General features: G+C 38.7%; 1 protein-coding gene across 6 annotated transcripts in view; it reads right to left on the reverse strand.

The window, feature by feature from the left end:
• Nucleotides 1–15,109, reverse strand: part of SSBP2 (single stranded DNA binding protein 2) — a 273,371-nt gene that overhangs the window by 54,226 nt on the left and 204,036 nt on the right. For all 6 annotated transcript variants that reach the window (XR_006290933.1, XR_006290932.1, XM_027828754.3 and 3 more), the window contains 4 exons: nt 8,675–8,734; nt 5,330–5,396; nt 5,036–5,106; nt 943–1,010 (listed from right to left, as the gene is read on the reverse strand). Coding sequence is in view for 4 of the 6 variants with exons in the window: in XM_027828754.3 (XP_027684555.1) it covers nt 943–1,010; nt 5,036–5,106; nt 5,330–5,396; nt 8,675–8,734 (266 nt within the window). In the remaining 2 variants the exon portion in view is untranslated. The remainder of the gene's footprint in view (nt 1–942; nt 1,011–5,035; nt 5,107–5,329; nt 5,397–8,674; nt 8,735–15,109) is intronic.

Raw genomic sequence — 15,109 nt, forward strand, 5'->3', positions numbered from 1 at the left:
AGGGCTGTGTCCCCCTCCCTGCCCAAACTTCAAGCCTGGGGCAGGCGTGGAGCAATGCTGGCAGGGGCTGTGCTTCGCAGTGCGGGAGCTGATAACGGAGAGTTGCACTGAAGGCCTTAGCTTCGGTGCAACTTCAACTTATTCATTATTATTAACCAAAACAGCGGTTTGACATCTGAAGTTGCTCTGGAGGCTTGGAAAATAGGAGTTATCTTCATATTTCAAGAGAGGATGATACTCCATGGATCCAATCCATAGCTGGTGTAAATCAGTGTACACCAGTTTACACCAACTGAGTATCTAGCCCCAAAAGTCCTTGAATGCCAGTAGTACACTAAAATATCTCAGGCCTGATTCTCCACTTCGTAACACTGGTTTTATGAAGTGTAACTTCATTGATTACATTAGCATAAAACTGATATAACAGAATGGAGAATACACACTTTTTTAATGTGTATCCTTTGTGATGATGTATTTAAAGACAATGGTGTGTTTCTGTCCATACTATGTACTTCCTTGCTTTTGCAGACATGAATCACAACCTTACTATTCTTTAAAATGTTCTTTTTGTGTGTGAATTGATGGCAAACTCTGTTACTATTAAATCAGTGAAATAAACATTCAAACCTAATTAATATCAAGGCTCTTTACAAATCTACAGATGCATATGGTGGGCACACTAACAAGATATTGCAAATATATGAACCCTGACCTGTAGAACAAACGCAACATTTAGAAAGAGACTTGGAAGGAAAAAACAAAGAATTCTGTAAAAGATGCTTTGCACAAGAGTGAAACTGCTGTGATGTTTCCTTACTTTGTCACAACTCTTAATTAATCAAAATACATTCTCCCTGGTACTATGTATGTCACAATTATTTTTTCTTTTAAAAGGAAAAGATTACTTTTATAAATGTGATAGTAGTTTATTATTTTGCTTACATGTTCATTCCAGGCATTCCAGGGCCACCTAAAGCATTCAGTGGCGGTCTCATTGCACCTCCATAGTTCTGCAATGATAACCAAGGGTCAGACTACCACAAAACAAAAAAACAAAACCAAAGAGGAGGGGGGAAAGAAAGGACAGCAGGTTAATGACTTCCCTACACACCTGTTGATTGGATAGGCCAGTGTGACTCATTCTTGCAGGAGTTTCCATTCTTGACTTTAAAAAAAAATTCTTATCCCTAATGAAAAAGTAGTATGCTTAGTACACTACACATATTAACAGGTCTTAAAAATTTATGTGTACTAAGCATACTTAAAATGCTAATTGTTCCATGAAGATTTATGATACATGGTAGCAAAGTCAATGGTCAACAAAGATCAGATTCAGTAACTGTTCAACTTTCATACCATGAAAACTCATTCAAGGACAGAAAATAGATTTTTTTCGGGGGGTTTCACAGTTTGGAATTCTGATAGAATTATTTTTAATTGAACCTGGTTAATGAACAGGGTATTAAAAACTTCCATGGGAAAATATTTCATTTCTATAACACATAAAATGATTGCTATACTCCTCTTGTAACCAATTTAAGGCAACTAACATGAAAATTATTCAGATAGCATAATGGATGCCATAGAAATGCCTATGAATGAGCTATCCAAAGCTCTATTATAGATAAAACCAATGTGTGTGCTCAGAGAAGATTTAGATCATGACATAAACTGACAAAAGCCTAGACATTGTGCTATTTTCCTGAAAGACTAAACTATTAGGTCAATTTTTTCAGTTAAATGTAAATAGAACAACCTGCCTTACCCCACATATATCATTCATTGTAGAGACTGTACCAGTCCTACCGCGTTTTTCTGATATCTTAGGCAAATGTATGTATAATAAAGCAATTTCTAAAAAGTAAAACAGTATGTTTTGAGGAAGTGGGGCAAACAATCATTTATCTAAGAGAACAGAATGTCCTCAAAGTCGTTATTGTTATCTGTTTTGCAATGATGTAACTACAACTCACTCTAGTTATATTATAACTGGATTACTGAACTTTAACTGGAGTTCTCCAAAGCAGTCTGTTACACAAATCCATGCTCTAGGGTATTTGAGCATCAAATTATGCAGACCAGGGAGCAATCTGACAATTAGATTTAAAATGTAGACCTGATACTGTATTTCATGTGTCATAGCGAAAAGAGATATTTCAATTACAAAAAACTTATTTCAAGTGAACCAGGAAAGGACTTCTAGGAGTAAGTTCTCTTGTTGCAAACTAGAAGACAAACCTGCAACTGCTCCTTGTTTAGACTTCCCATTGAAGCCCATGGGAGTTCTACACATAGATGGCTCGTATGAATGGGTTTATGTAACAAGCTAATAAGCTAATTCTAGAACAATTGGAATGCTACCTCGCGTTCCCTTTAAATATTCATGTTTTTGGTGTCTCCCTGTACCAAAACAGTACCAAAATGACATCCATTTCTGGAGGAACTCTGAAGCTATTTAATTCTATTTTTCCATCTTCATTTCAGAGATCTGAGCCACCTTTCTTTGGAGCATCTTCCTGTTTTTTCTTTTCTTTATTCTGACAAAGGAACCAAGTCTGTGGGCCTAAGATCTTTATGGAATTCACTAGGAGTTCTCAACTGGAAGCATTTTAGTCAGGTGTCCTTACTGAACTTGAACTGAGAGAAATCAGATTAAAATCATTTGGCACATTTAGTAAGCGTAAACCTTTACAATTATATACAACTGTTTGCTTGTCGCTGAAGATGAAAGAAAATAATTAGGGTAGACCTGGGACAGCTGCTGCCAAGAAGGAAATCTAAGAGGAGAAGATGGATGAAGAGAGGAATCTGGAGAACAGTGGCGAATGAAGGAGTCTGACCAACAGTTAGAAGCAGAGTTTAACAAAGTTGTTTTTGTTTCGTTACTTTTCCTTGTTTCATTTTCCTTTTCCTTTTCCCTTTCACTGTAATTTGTTTTTTTGTTTGTCAGTCATTATCCAAAAATTAACTATTATACCTATGGCAAACTGTTAAATGAGGGAAAATTCATTTAAAATAAAATGTAAAAAAGTTACATACTTGTGTTTTCAGTCTCCCTATCCCAAGCACAAGAATGTAGGTGTTAGCACCGAACAAACTGGACAGCAAAATCAAAACTAGTGTACAGTCCAAACTTGCTATCTAGCTCAAATATGGCCTGTCACCATGACATATGGTATTTAGATAACTCTTTTATATTTTGTGTGCTTGAATCTCATTTACATGAAGGACAGGTCTACACTAAAAAGTTTTACTGGCATAGCTATTTTGGTAAGGGGTATGATTTTTTGCCAACATAGTTATACTGGTAAAAGTCCTAGTATAGCTGCAGTCAGGAAACTGACATAAGCTATACTGGGATAAGCACTTTTATACCAATATAACTGTGTCTACACCACAAGAGGTTTTGCAGTTTAACTATACCAGTGTAGTACAACCAGCAAAACCCTCCTAGTGCAGATTAAGCCTAAAGCAGCTTTACATTCTCTGGCACTGCAGAAGTACCTTAAAGTGGGCATGAAAGGCCCTGTAAGTTAGCTCGTCCTTCGAGTTATTAAAACTGCTTGCTCAGAAGACCCACCCCACCTCCAGGCAAATGAGAAGGATGATAGATAAGCATGGATCTATAGAAAAGACTACTTTGGAAAACTCAGGTCTGAGAGAATTACATAGTCCCCTCCAGTTTTAAAGAGAATAAAACTGAAAATCATCTTTGCTAAAATTGACATCAGACTTGCCTACTGTGTGTAGCTAATAATGCTAGCGTAAAGTGTGAGCTTAAATTCATGACCACAAAGCTTAACTTTCCACCACAAAAAAGAAAGTGGCAGAAATACCGAAGTGCTGTAGAAAAACCAACATATGTTTATACACATTTGTGTTGGTTACACATGCAGAATTGGTTGCGACCAAAAAGAGTCATGGGTTAAAAAGAAAGAGCTACCCAGTTATTCAAAACTAAACGTAGATCCCATTGAACAGAGAAGTCACTAGGGAAAATATCTGAATGAAGAAATCAAAGTGTAGAGGGATGAACATAACCCAAATATTCTTCAGAATAAGATGTAAAGCCAAAATGGCTATAACTAGCAAAAAAACAAAAAACAAAGTTTGCGACCTGAGTTACTGAGGAAAAGTGATAATAAGCAATGGACAATCCACTGGGCTAACCTTTTTGGAGATATTTCAGAATGGATTTAATTTCCACTTGACTTCATTCTTGTAAGTGGAAAAATTATAAATTTCTACTAAAAAACTTTCACACCCTTGGAGAAGGAGCCTCTATATAAGTAACTATAACCAGGTCAGCAGTGGGAGGAAGGCTGAACACAGATGTTCAAGCTTGCTGCTCTTCTTGAAAAGCAGATCTAGAAAGACAAGGCTAACAACTGGTATTTATAGGTGATATGCAGGCACCATCTATATACAGTATGAGTAATTGTGCATATTAAAAATCTTATGCCAAAAAACCTAGAGTGTGGAATTTTTGATCAGAAGTTTAGTGGCTAGAGAAAGATCTTTATAAAAATTAATTAATTTTGTTTTTGCTACACAGACTATGAATACTTTAGCTGTATTGTGGGGCTAATTTTCCCTCCAAAATAATATAAACAATAAGGTTAGGATTTTCAAAGGAGCCTGAGCCAATTGCTTAGGCTCCTTTGAAAATCCTAGACTTAGACCATAATATGCATTAATTGTGGAATAAACTTAAGTTTTCTGAATGTTTTAGAGTTATATGGACAAATATGTAAGCCTTTTTATTTGAATTATAACTGTATCATTCAAAATAAATTAAATCAATCTTTATAAAATTTTGTAAATACAATAAATTTTCTTTATAGTTCGCAACTTTGTCAAGTTTTAACTGAGAATATTTTTTTATTATAGAGAGAAAATCCCTTAAAAATGGGATTAGAAAGAAAAGTGCTGACATATTTAAACTTTCATTCTAGTACAGCTGTGACAAAAAGGACCCTAAAATATCATATGTATGTGTACCGTAAGTATAGACACACATATTTATGCAAGGTACCTGTGGTCCTAATGGAACCATTCCTCTTGGAGGAGTCATTCTCTGCATTGGCCCACCCATGTTTGGATGCCCTGAAAAAAATTACACAACTTTAACAACTGTGGTACATAAAAACACTTCTAAATTATTGACAAATTATCACTTCATCGTTTGAAAAGTGTTTACGCAGCCGCAGTGAACTTTAAAACAAGAGGTGCTGGATGCAAGTTTGGGATCATGCAGAACCTTTCTAAAAGAAAAAAAAAGGCTGATATTCTCAATATACATTTCACATCTAGTAAATCGGCACTTTACCTTGTTGTCGTGTTGGGTCCATCCCACTGGGCAATAATGGCTGACTTCCTGGGACACCTCCAAGTGCCTACACATATATAAAACGTGTTAAGAGGAGATATAAATTGTATTTTAAACAGATAATTCAGGTAATTTTGTTTTTAATTTTGAAACTTACTGAGCCAAGCGTAAAGCAAAAAGTTTAACTCTGCTAAAGACATAGGACAAGATCTTACAATTGGATCCACGCATCCCTGTGGCCACATGGAGTTCCAATGATTTAAACAGCTAAATGTGAATATTCTTCAGTATTTATTTTTACCTAATTTTCTTTTGTTTGTCCCTAATTTTCTTGTATTGTGTATCCCACCTGGCTATGGAGCATGGGGCAATGCCGTTTCTTGATTCTGGGGTCAGTTTTCTCTATGTTTAAATTTTGACATCCTCTCTATCATTTTAACAGCTACCTTCCAGGGCTAGAAGGGTGGCTTTGTGGTCTTCTCAGATGCTCAGCCACAACTAGGCCACCTGGGTGGTATTCAAAATGCAGGCTAAGGTAGGGCTGGGAGGTGGGGAATGTAGTTTCCATCCTCCCTAACCATCCAAGGACATTAATTCCAAGATATACCCTCTATACTCCTACAATGGAAACAAGAGACTCCAAGCTTGGTCCCAAATCCTGCCTTCAAGCATGATAATATAATGTGTTGTTATGTCCCGCTTGGCCCAAATGTAGCATATTGTTTTTAAATCCCCAAGTTATTATCTGTCCTTTGAGTCTGTTACAAGATAGTTAGATTTACAATTAATTTCTCTAGCCTTTTGCACAAATATCTGTAGTATAGTCATCTTACAAAAATCTTCATCAAGAATGGATCTTTGAGTCTGGAATGGTGTTTCAAAAGCCAACTAAAATTAATTAATTCATAATAAAAATGTTTATCTGGAGTAAGTAAATCTGGTGTTATTAAATGCATCTGATCCAGTAACACTGGTATTGCTTAATGAAGGAACTGATCAGTTTATCTTGACTGCGAAGAATATGATTGTGGTGATTTTTTATTATTTTACATATATATGTATATACATAAATATATATATATATATTTATTATTTTACACTTTTACACACACATACGTACGTACACACACACACACATATATATATATAAACACATGCACTCTAAGGTTGAGGTTTTAATTGCAGAAGAGTCAGGAAATTCAAAGGTAACATTCACAATGTTCCCTTTTGAGTATGTATTACAATTGTGTATTTCATTATATGATTTATGGAACTTATAGAGTTTCATCCTGTGTCATTTTAGTCAATGGGAGCATTATCATTTACTTCAATAGGTGCAGGTTCAGGATGATATGTAGGAGCAAAAAGTAAAACATGCAAAAGTGTCAAATTCCAGCAAAGTGGGATCTGGTCACCTCTGCCAGAGATGACAGGTGGCATGTAGGGAAACAAGAGTAAAGTCCTTAGTGTAAGACACCCAGGCTGGAAATTTGACTCATGCAATATTTGGAACATGTATGGTTATATAAAGAAGTGCCCCTTCCTTCCACTGTATCATATTGTATTATTGCTGAGCAGTATGTCACATTTTCCTATGTGACCAAATAAGACAGAACCCTACTATAATGCATGTGCTCGAGGGAAGAGTTATGGTTACTGTGGGAATTTTAACTATAATTTTACTGACTTTTGTGTAATCAAAATTTCAACTTTAAAACTGCATTACAATAGTTTATCACTTTCATGTACTGCTTATATTATCTGTAACTTAATGATAGGCAATGTTGCCAAAACTGGTAATTCATGAATGTGGCATAATGTAAATGAACTGCAAGGGCTGTAATTCACTGAGATTATGCTATAGCTCTAAACTGAAAACAGTGTAATGTGCAGACAAAAATAGCTTCTGAAATTAAAACAGCAGGTTGGCAGTAGTTCTTATAGTATTCACTACATCCAGCTTTTACCTGCCAGTATTTAAACAATTTAGAAATATATACATATAAAAATGTGAAAGTCAAATGCCAGAATGTCTTTGAGTAACATATTATTGTAAGGTACAGCAATCAGGAATTTATTTTATACTGAATTACAGTATACTTATAACAAATGTTTAAAGCAATGATAACTTTTCACTTACAGTATATAGTCCGGGGTGGGCCAACTTTTTGGGCTGAGGGCCACACCGGGTTTCCAAAATTGTATGGAGGGCCAGTTAGGGGAGGCTGTGCGGCCCCAGACAGCCGGGCATGGCCCGGCCCCCAACCCCTATCTGACCCCCGCCGCTTCTCGCCCCCTGACAGCCCCCCCCTCCCAGGACTCCTGTCCCATCCACCATCCCCTGCTCCCTGACCGCCCCCAGACCTCCCGCCCTTGACTTCCCCCCACAGCCCGATCCAACCCCTCCTCTCATTCCTGATTGCCCCCCCGGGACCCCTGCCCCATCCAACCACCCCTTCTCCCTCTCCCCTGACCACCCCCGGAACCCCTGATCCTGACTGCCCCCTGCCACCCCATCCAACCCCTCCTCTCCTTCCTGACTGCCCTCCCAGAACCCCCGCCCCCATTCAACCACCCTGTTTCCTGCCCTCTGACCGCCCTGATCCCTATCCACACCCCTGGCCCCTGACCACCCCCTCGAACTCTCCTGCCCTCTATCCAATCCCCCCACTCCCTGCCCCCTTACCACGCTGCCTGGAACACTGGTGGCTGGCGGCACTACAGCTGTGCAGCACAGAGCACCGGGGTAGGCTGGGCTCTGCAGCTGCACTGCCCCAGGAGCTCGCAGCCCCCCTGCCCAGAGCATTGCGCCTGCGGCGCAGTGAGCTGAGGCTGCAGGGGAGGGGGAATAGCAAGGGAGGGGCCGGGTGCTAGCCTCCCGGGCCAGGAGCTCAGGGCTGGGCAGGAGGGTCCCGCAGGCCAAATTTGGCCCGTGGGCCATAGTTTGCCCACCTCTGATATAGTCCCTTCCATGTACAGATCAGAAAGCAGTTAATAAACTTTAATTAAGCTACCCACCTCTCCTATGTAGTACATATCAATATACCCTTTTACATCTGGGCAAAAAGGGGCAGACAAAGGTTAAATGAATTAGAAATTACAGAAGTTAGTAGTTGATGGAACAATCAGAAATGGGACCCAGGAGTCCCCCTATTAACCACTATGCCATATTCCCTAAAACAGTGGTTTTCAACCTGTGGTCTGCAAACCCTGTAGGTCCACAGACTATGTCTAAGATTTTCAAAGAAATCCACACCTCCATTCGAAATTTTTTGTGGGTCTGCAAATGAAAAAAGATTGAAAACCACGGCCCATAAATGTGTGTCCTTGATATAAGGCTCTTACCTGATTGGGTATTCTTAAAGGTGGCCTTGGACCTCCAGGGTATCGAGGGGACATAAAAGGCTATGAAAAAAGGAACATAACCAAAGAATTCAATTTAGTACAGAAATGTTTTATGTAGTAACTACATATATAGTTCCTGTGATCCTCAAATCTCAGGAGCTCATCTTATATACTTTTACAACAATATTTAGTACATTAGTCTGTAGCACTTAGCAAAACTATATATATATTAAAACTCTTTTCTGAAGATTAGTACCAAGCTGCATTTCTTAAAATTTTTAATACAGCTATTGTGTAAGCAGAATATGAACAACTCTATGCACAGCATATGTGAAATGATAAACTATTAAGATTACATAATCAAAAATGGAACTTTTTGACTGGATAAAAGGGAAGTTAAAAAGCCTGGAATATAAAATAAAATACTCTAGGAAGAGTTGAGAGATACATAATAACAGAATAATACAAAATGTCAAGTACTTTATCTTTTTACATTTTCATTTTAAAGAATATAAGGTTTATAATAGTGACAGAGGATTTGGATTTCAGGTTTGGTTCACATATGTGTCTAGAGGTCTGGAGACTTATCTGAACTACATTATCTAAATTACTGAGCTCTGCTCACATACCTCATGTAATGCAACCCTTCCTCCCCACACGCCAGTCTACCTACCCCATCCAACAAACCTTGGTTCACCATCACTTGGTGTTAGCTGAGTGTCCACTGGATCTCAGCTGCCATTGTAGTACATAGGAAAGAGATAGTCTTTAAGATTGCTGGGAAGCAAACCAGTTAGGAATTAATATACGGAAGTCAACTCCTTAAATTGCACCCAGAAGTAAACAGGAAGCCAATGCAAACATCAGAAAACAGATCTAACATTCCAGTGTTGGGGCTTAACCCCCATCACCTGAAAGGCAAGGGAAAGAATCCCAGTTAGTCATGCTCTGCATCTGGGGGGTGATTAATTAACTGCCTTCTGGCCAGAGGAGGTGGAGTTATGACTTATAGGTAGACTGAAGAAGCTCAGTGGAGGAGAGACTGCAGAGGAGACAGATCTCTCTGGCAGAGAGAAGCCCTGGGATAGGGTTTAGCAGACAGGAAACAACAGAGGAAGAATATTACGGGAGCAGGTTAGGTTCCTGCAGGGGAAGCCTGAGGTAGGGCCAACAAAGAAACTAAAGTGGAGTCTGAAAGAGGTGGAAGGGGTACAAGTTTTAAGATTCATTTGCATTTGTTCATGTTCCAGTGGAAGTGGTTTAGACTTTCATGTGAGTTGGTTAGAGGGCCAAGCCACAGAACACCTGGAGGAACTCAGCAGAAGACAAAGGCTGGAAAAGGCCATCACAGGGATGAGGGAGAGCCTAGTAGGGAGTGCCAGAGACAATGCTCCTGTGCAATGCTCTGACCAGAGATCAGGGGGAGTGCTATTACAATTCCTCATGATTACATTTTCAAGCACGACAGCCCATGAAATCTTCACCAGCTGTAACCTTCAAGCTGTCTTCAAACACAACCATAGGTAGAACACATTGAATTATTCCTATCTAGAAGTCAGAAAGCAGGGATCATGGTAGCAAAGTCTAGATCTGAAAGGAAAGGGAGCAAATGTCTAAGTAGAAAGATGATAAAAGACTGATTTTGGCAACTAATAACACCTGTAATTCCAGAAGCAGCTGAAGAGCCTAAAGCATTCTTTAAATTGTGAATATTTGAACAAAGAGAAGACTATCCCTGCAATAATCAGGGCAAAACCTTCCCTTCCACAAGCCTTTCCCTCAGGGTCTCTCAGACCAACAGAGTGGAAATTCTGGAGAACAAAAGCTGAGCTGGAAGTGTTGGACTTACTGAGCTCACTGAAATGGCTGGAGCAAATGACTGTACAGTGGTTTTAATGTTATGCAGCTGGACAACGTAGAAGATCCCATTATAATGACTGCAGGTTTAAAAAAAAGTCTGTACTGAAAAACCCTAAACAGGGTGCAGGAAACAAATATTATTTTTCTGTTACAGACATTCATGACAAAGAAACAATTCCAACAGCTGGTAGGGGAGCAAAAGATACATTCTATTTAAAAAAAATCAGTCTTCAAAATTTCATTCTTCTCATTCTAAAGCCCAGGAAAAACAATCAGAAAAGGAGAGAATGTGTTTCTATTAGGAAAGCCTTTGAAAAAGCATATGTTGAAACAGCAGCACTTTTCCTGGTTACATTCTGGTTCAGACAGTCAGGAAAAGTGATAATGATTCAGCATGACTTTTTGACAAGTTACAAAAGTTGGATTCCACAAACAATATCCAACAGGATGATGACATAGAGACTCTGGCATCTTTAACTGCTTATTGTTACTACTAGCTATTTTTGTTCTGTTTGCTGTTAAGCTTTAGCCTGCTTGATTTTGAAATATAAAATGTTCAATGTGCCTAGCAACCAGCGCTTGGGTTAATTCCTACAGATGATAATCCAGCAAGTGGCTTGGCTCTCAAGAAACCTCTTTTATTTAAATCAACATCCTTTCTGAATACCGGGATTAGAGTTTGTTTATTCCCAAGTGAGGTTAAATTAATATTTGGATACTGCTGTTACTTCTTTTTACTCATGTTTTCATATTTAATGACAAAAATGTGCAAATAAATTGCAAAATTTGCAATATTTAGGCACCTAAATATAGGTAACCTGATTTTCAGTAATGATGGGTATCCACAATCCTACTGAAACCAGTGGGAATTGCAAGCTCAGTATCTCTGAAAATCAGGCCACTCTTCTTTAGGGGCCTACATTTGGATTCAGGGGCCTAACATTAGGTATCCAGGTTGAATTTAAAAAATTTGAAAATTGTGGTCAGAGAACCCATTAGAAAACTACCATGATTCCACTTGGTTTTTAAAGGGCACCTCTATGTAATTTCTGGATTCCTTTTCTCTGCTCCGGAACATTGGATGAAGCCTCTGAAAGAAGGAGTTAAACACAGGACTTCTTTTATTTCTATCTATTTTAATAAGTTGTTCAAATTTCAGTTCCTGGAAATGTGACTCTTGTTTAACCAGACAGATTTTAAAGTAAATTTAATCTTTATGTGTGAGTTTCTATGCATGTGATAGCCCAGTGGCGGGCAACATGCGGCCCGTTAGGTTAATCCGCTGGTGGGCTGCCAGACAGTTTGTTTACCTTTGCACGGCCACCTGCAGCTGGGCGAACCGCGGCCACTGGGAGCTGCAGGAGGCCGTGCAAATGTAAACGAACTGTCTGGCGGCCTGCCAGTGGATTACCCTGATGGACTGCATGCAGCCCACGTGCCGCAGGCTGCCCACCACTGTGATAGCCTATGTGCAGGCTGTGCTGTATGGTTCAATTTAATCTAAAAAATAACCTGAAAAAAGAAAAAGTTAAAGAAAAGAAAACTTACCTCAAAAAGAAAAGGTAAATATATAGGGCGAGATTCACCCTAGGTTCTACATTCACTTATGGCAGCACACACCTGGTGGCAGGAAGTAAATGGCCATTTCAGCAAAACAAAATGAATTATTTATATTGGTCTTCATTGCAGAGGACATGGGGGAGATACCCACATCACAGCTATTCTTTTTAGGAACAAATCTGAAGTATTGTCACACACCAATGGGTCAATAGTAGAGGTTTTAGAACAAATTGAAAAATTAAACAGTAATGAGTCACCAGGACGAGATGGTATTCACCCAAGAGTTTGATTGAACTCAAATATGAAATGACAGGACTACTAACTGTAGTATGTAACCTATCATTGAAATAAGCCTCTGTACTAGATAACTGGAAGGTAGCTAACATAACACCAATTTTTAAAAAGGATGTGAGAAGCAATCCTGGCAATTATAGGCCATGAGCCTAATTTCAGTACCAGGAAAATTGACTGAAACTATACTAAAGAACAAAATTATCAGACACATAGATGAACACTATTTGTTGAGGAAGAGTCAACACAACTTTTGTAAAGGGAAATCATGCCTCACCAATCAATAAGAATTCTTTGAGGACGTCAACAAGCATGTAGATAAGGGAAATCCAGACAATTTAGTTGTATTTGTATTTTCAGAAAGCCTCTGACAAGATCTCTCACCAAAGGCTCTTAAGCAAACTAAGTAGTCATAGGATAATAGGGAAGGTCCTCTCATGGATCAGTAACTGGTTAAAAGATAAGAAATAAAGGGTAGGAAAAAATGGTCAGTTTTCACAATGGAGACAGATAAGCAGTGGGATCCCCCAACTGTTCAACATATTCATTAATTATCTGGAAAGGAGAGTGAACAATGAAGTGGCAAAGTTTGCAGATAATTCAAATTTATTCAAGATAGTTAAATCCAAAGATGACCTCAAAGAGTTACATAGGGATCTCAAACTGGGTGTCTGGGCAACAAAATGGCAGATGAAATTCAACATTAAAGTGCCAAGTAATGCAGATTGGAAAAAATATCCCAACTACACATATATAATGATGGGTTCTAAATTAGCTGTTGCTACTCAAGAAAGAAATCATCAAAACTTCAACTCAGTGTGCAGCAGTGGTCAAAAAGGCAAACAATGTTAGGAAAGGGATAGAAAATAAGACAGAAAATATCATAATGCCACTATATAAATCCATGGTGCACCCACACCTTGAATACGGTGTCCACTTATGGTCAAGCCATCTCAAAAAGGATATAGTTGAAATGTAAAAGGTTCAGAGAAGGGCAGAAAAGATGATCAAGGGTATGAAATGGCTTCCATATGAGGAGAGACTAAAAAGATTAGGGCTGTTCAGCTTACAAAAGGAATGATTAAGGGGGAATATGATAGGGGTCTCAAATCATGAATGGTGTGGAAAAACAAAAGTGAATGAAGTGTTATTTTCCCTTTCCCACAGGGGTCACCTGATGAAATTAATAGGCAGCAGATTTAATACAAACAAGAGGAAATACTTTTTCACACAACGTACAATTAACCTGTGGAACTCATTGCCATGGGATGCTGTGATGGCCAAAAGTATAACTGGTTAAAAAAAGAACTAGATAACTTTATGGAGGATACATCCATCAACAGTTATTAGCCACAATGGTTAGGGATGTCAGGGATGATATTACCTCATGCCAAGGGCGACTGTAAATGTCAGACTGCAAGAAGCTCAGAGGGAAAGACGGGTTGATCTCTCCAAAATTGCATAGTTTTCTGTACATTTCCACTGAAGCTCTGGTACTGGCCACTGTCAGAGACAGGATACTGGGCTAGATGGACAATTGGTCTGATCAAGTATGGCAGCTCTTATGTTCTTACATGGCAATTACCCTGATGTGGGGAGGCAAAAAGTGGTGAATGCCGTCTGAACAGTAGGGCCCTGTCTACCGAGGGTTAAAAGGTACTTCTTCAAATCCAATTAGCTTAACATAATTGAAAATTCCCCTAAACACCAATGTAGATATAATGTAACACCTCTTCAGTCCTGTTAACTGTTGTGTTTTAGCCTAGTTGACAGTGTTGGGGTCTGTTCACAAGATAAAAAGATGCATTTTCACAACATATTGCTAACTGTTTTAACTAATGAACTATTTAACTCTACTCTTGACAAGGCAAATTTAATTTTACCATGTGTTAGCTGGTTAAGGTGAACCTCCTAGGGTGCCCCCTCTACTATAAGACTTTAAGACATATATTATTAATTATTTTGTATTACCATAGCGCCTAGGATCCCTATCTTTTATCCTAGTGTGAACGGGCCTACAACATGATTAGCTAACATGACTAACATGGCTGCTACTCTGAAACCTAACCTGACTGAAAACTCTCTCTCCATGGATGTTGGGGGGGGGGGGGGGCGTTAATCATTTTAAACTACACAGATTGAAAAAAACTACGTTTTTCACCCTATGTAGACACAGCCTAAGGGATGCTGTCCAGGAAGTGGGTGTGCCCAGAATAGAGGGAAAATGTGCTGATTCAGCACCTCCCGTCAGAGACTCCATGTAGCAGAGCTTATTTGGAGCGTCAACAGGAGATGAAGCAGTAACCCCTATTCTTACTGGTAGAATGCGTGGCTAAGGAGCTTTGCCTACACGATCACAAGAGACAAATGTGGGGCATGTGGGCAGTGTGTTTGGTGGGTGGCCAGAATAATGCACTAATGCATTATTGTTGATAATTGCAGGGAGGGAGCGAGGGAGTTTAACTATAGTTGAACTATAGCAACTCTCATTAATTTCAGCTATATGGGCAGGAGAAGCTCTGCAAATTTCCCCAAATAATTTCTAAATTGTAGACCAGTTTTACCTTAAAAAATCAAATTAAAATAGCTTTTTAATAATATGAACATTAAAATAACATACTGTTTTACTTCTTATATTTTCAATTAATTTTTTTTTTTTTAAAATAGTAACATACTTTAAAATAATCCTCTTATATTGTATACCTAAACATTCTGAGAGGCTGA

This window comes from Chelonia mydas, chromosome 5, assembly GCF_015237465.2.
Source record: "Chelonia mydas isolate rCheMyd1 chromosome 5, rCheMyd1.pri.v2, whole genome shotgun sequence".
In the NCBI taxonomy this organism is placed as follows: domain Eukaryota; kingdom Metazoa; phylum Chordata; order Testudines; family Cheloniidae; genus Chelonia; species Chelonia mydas.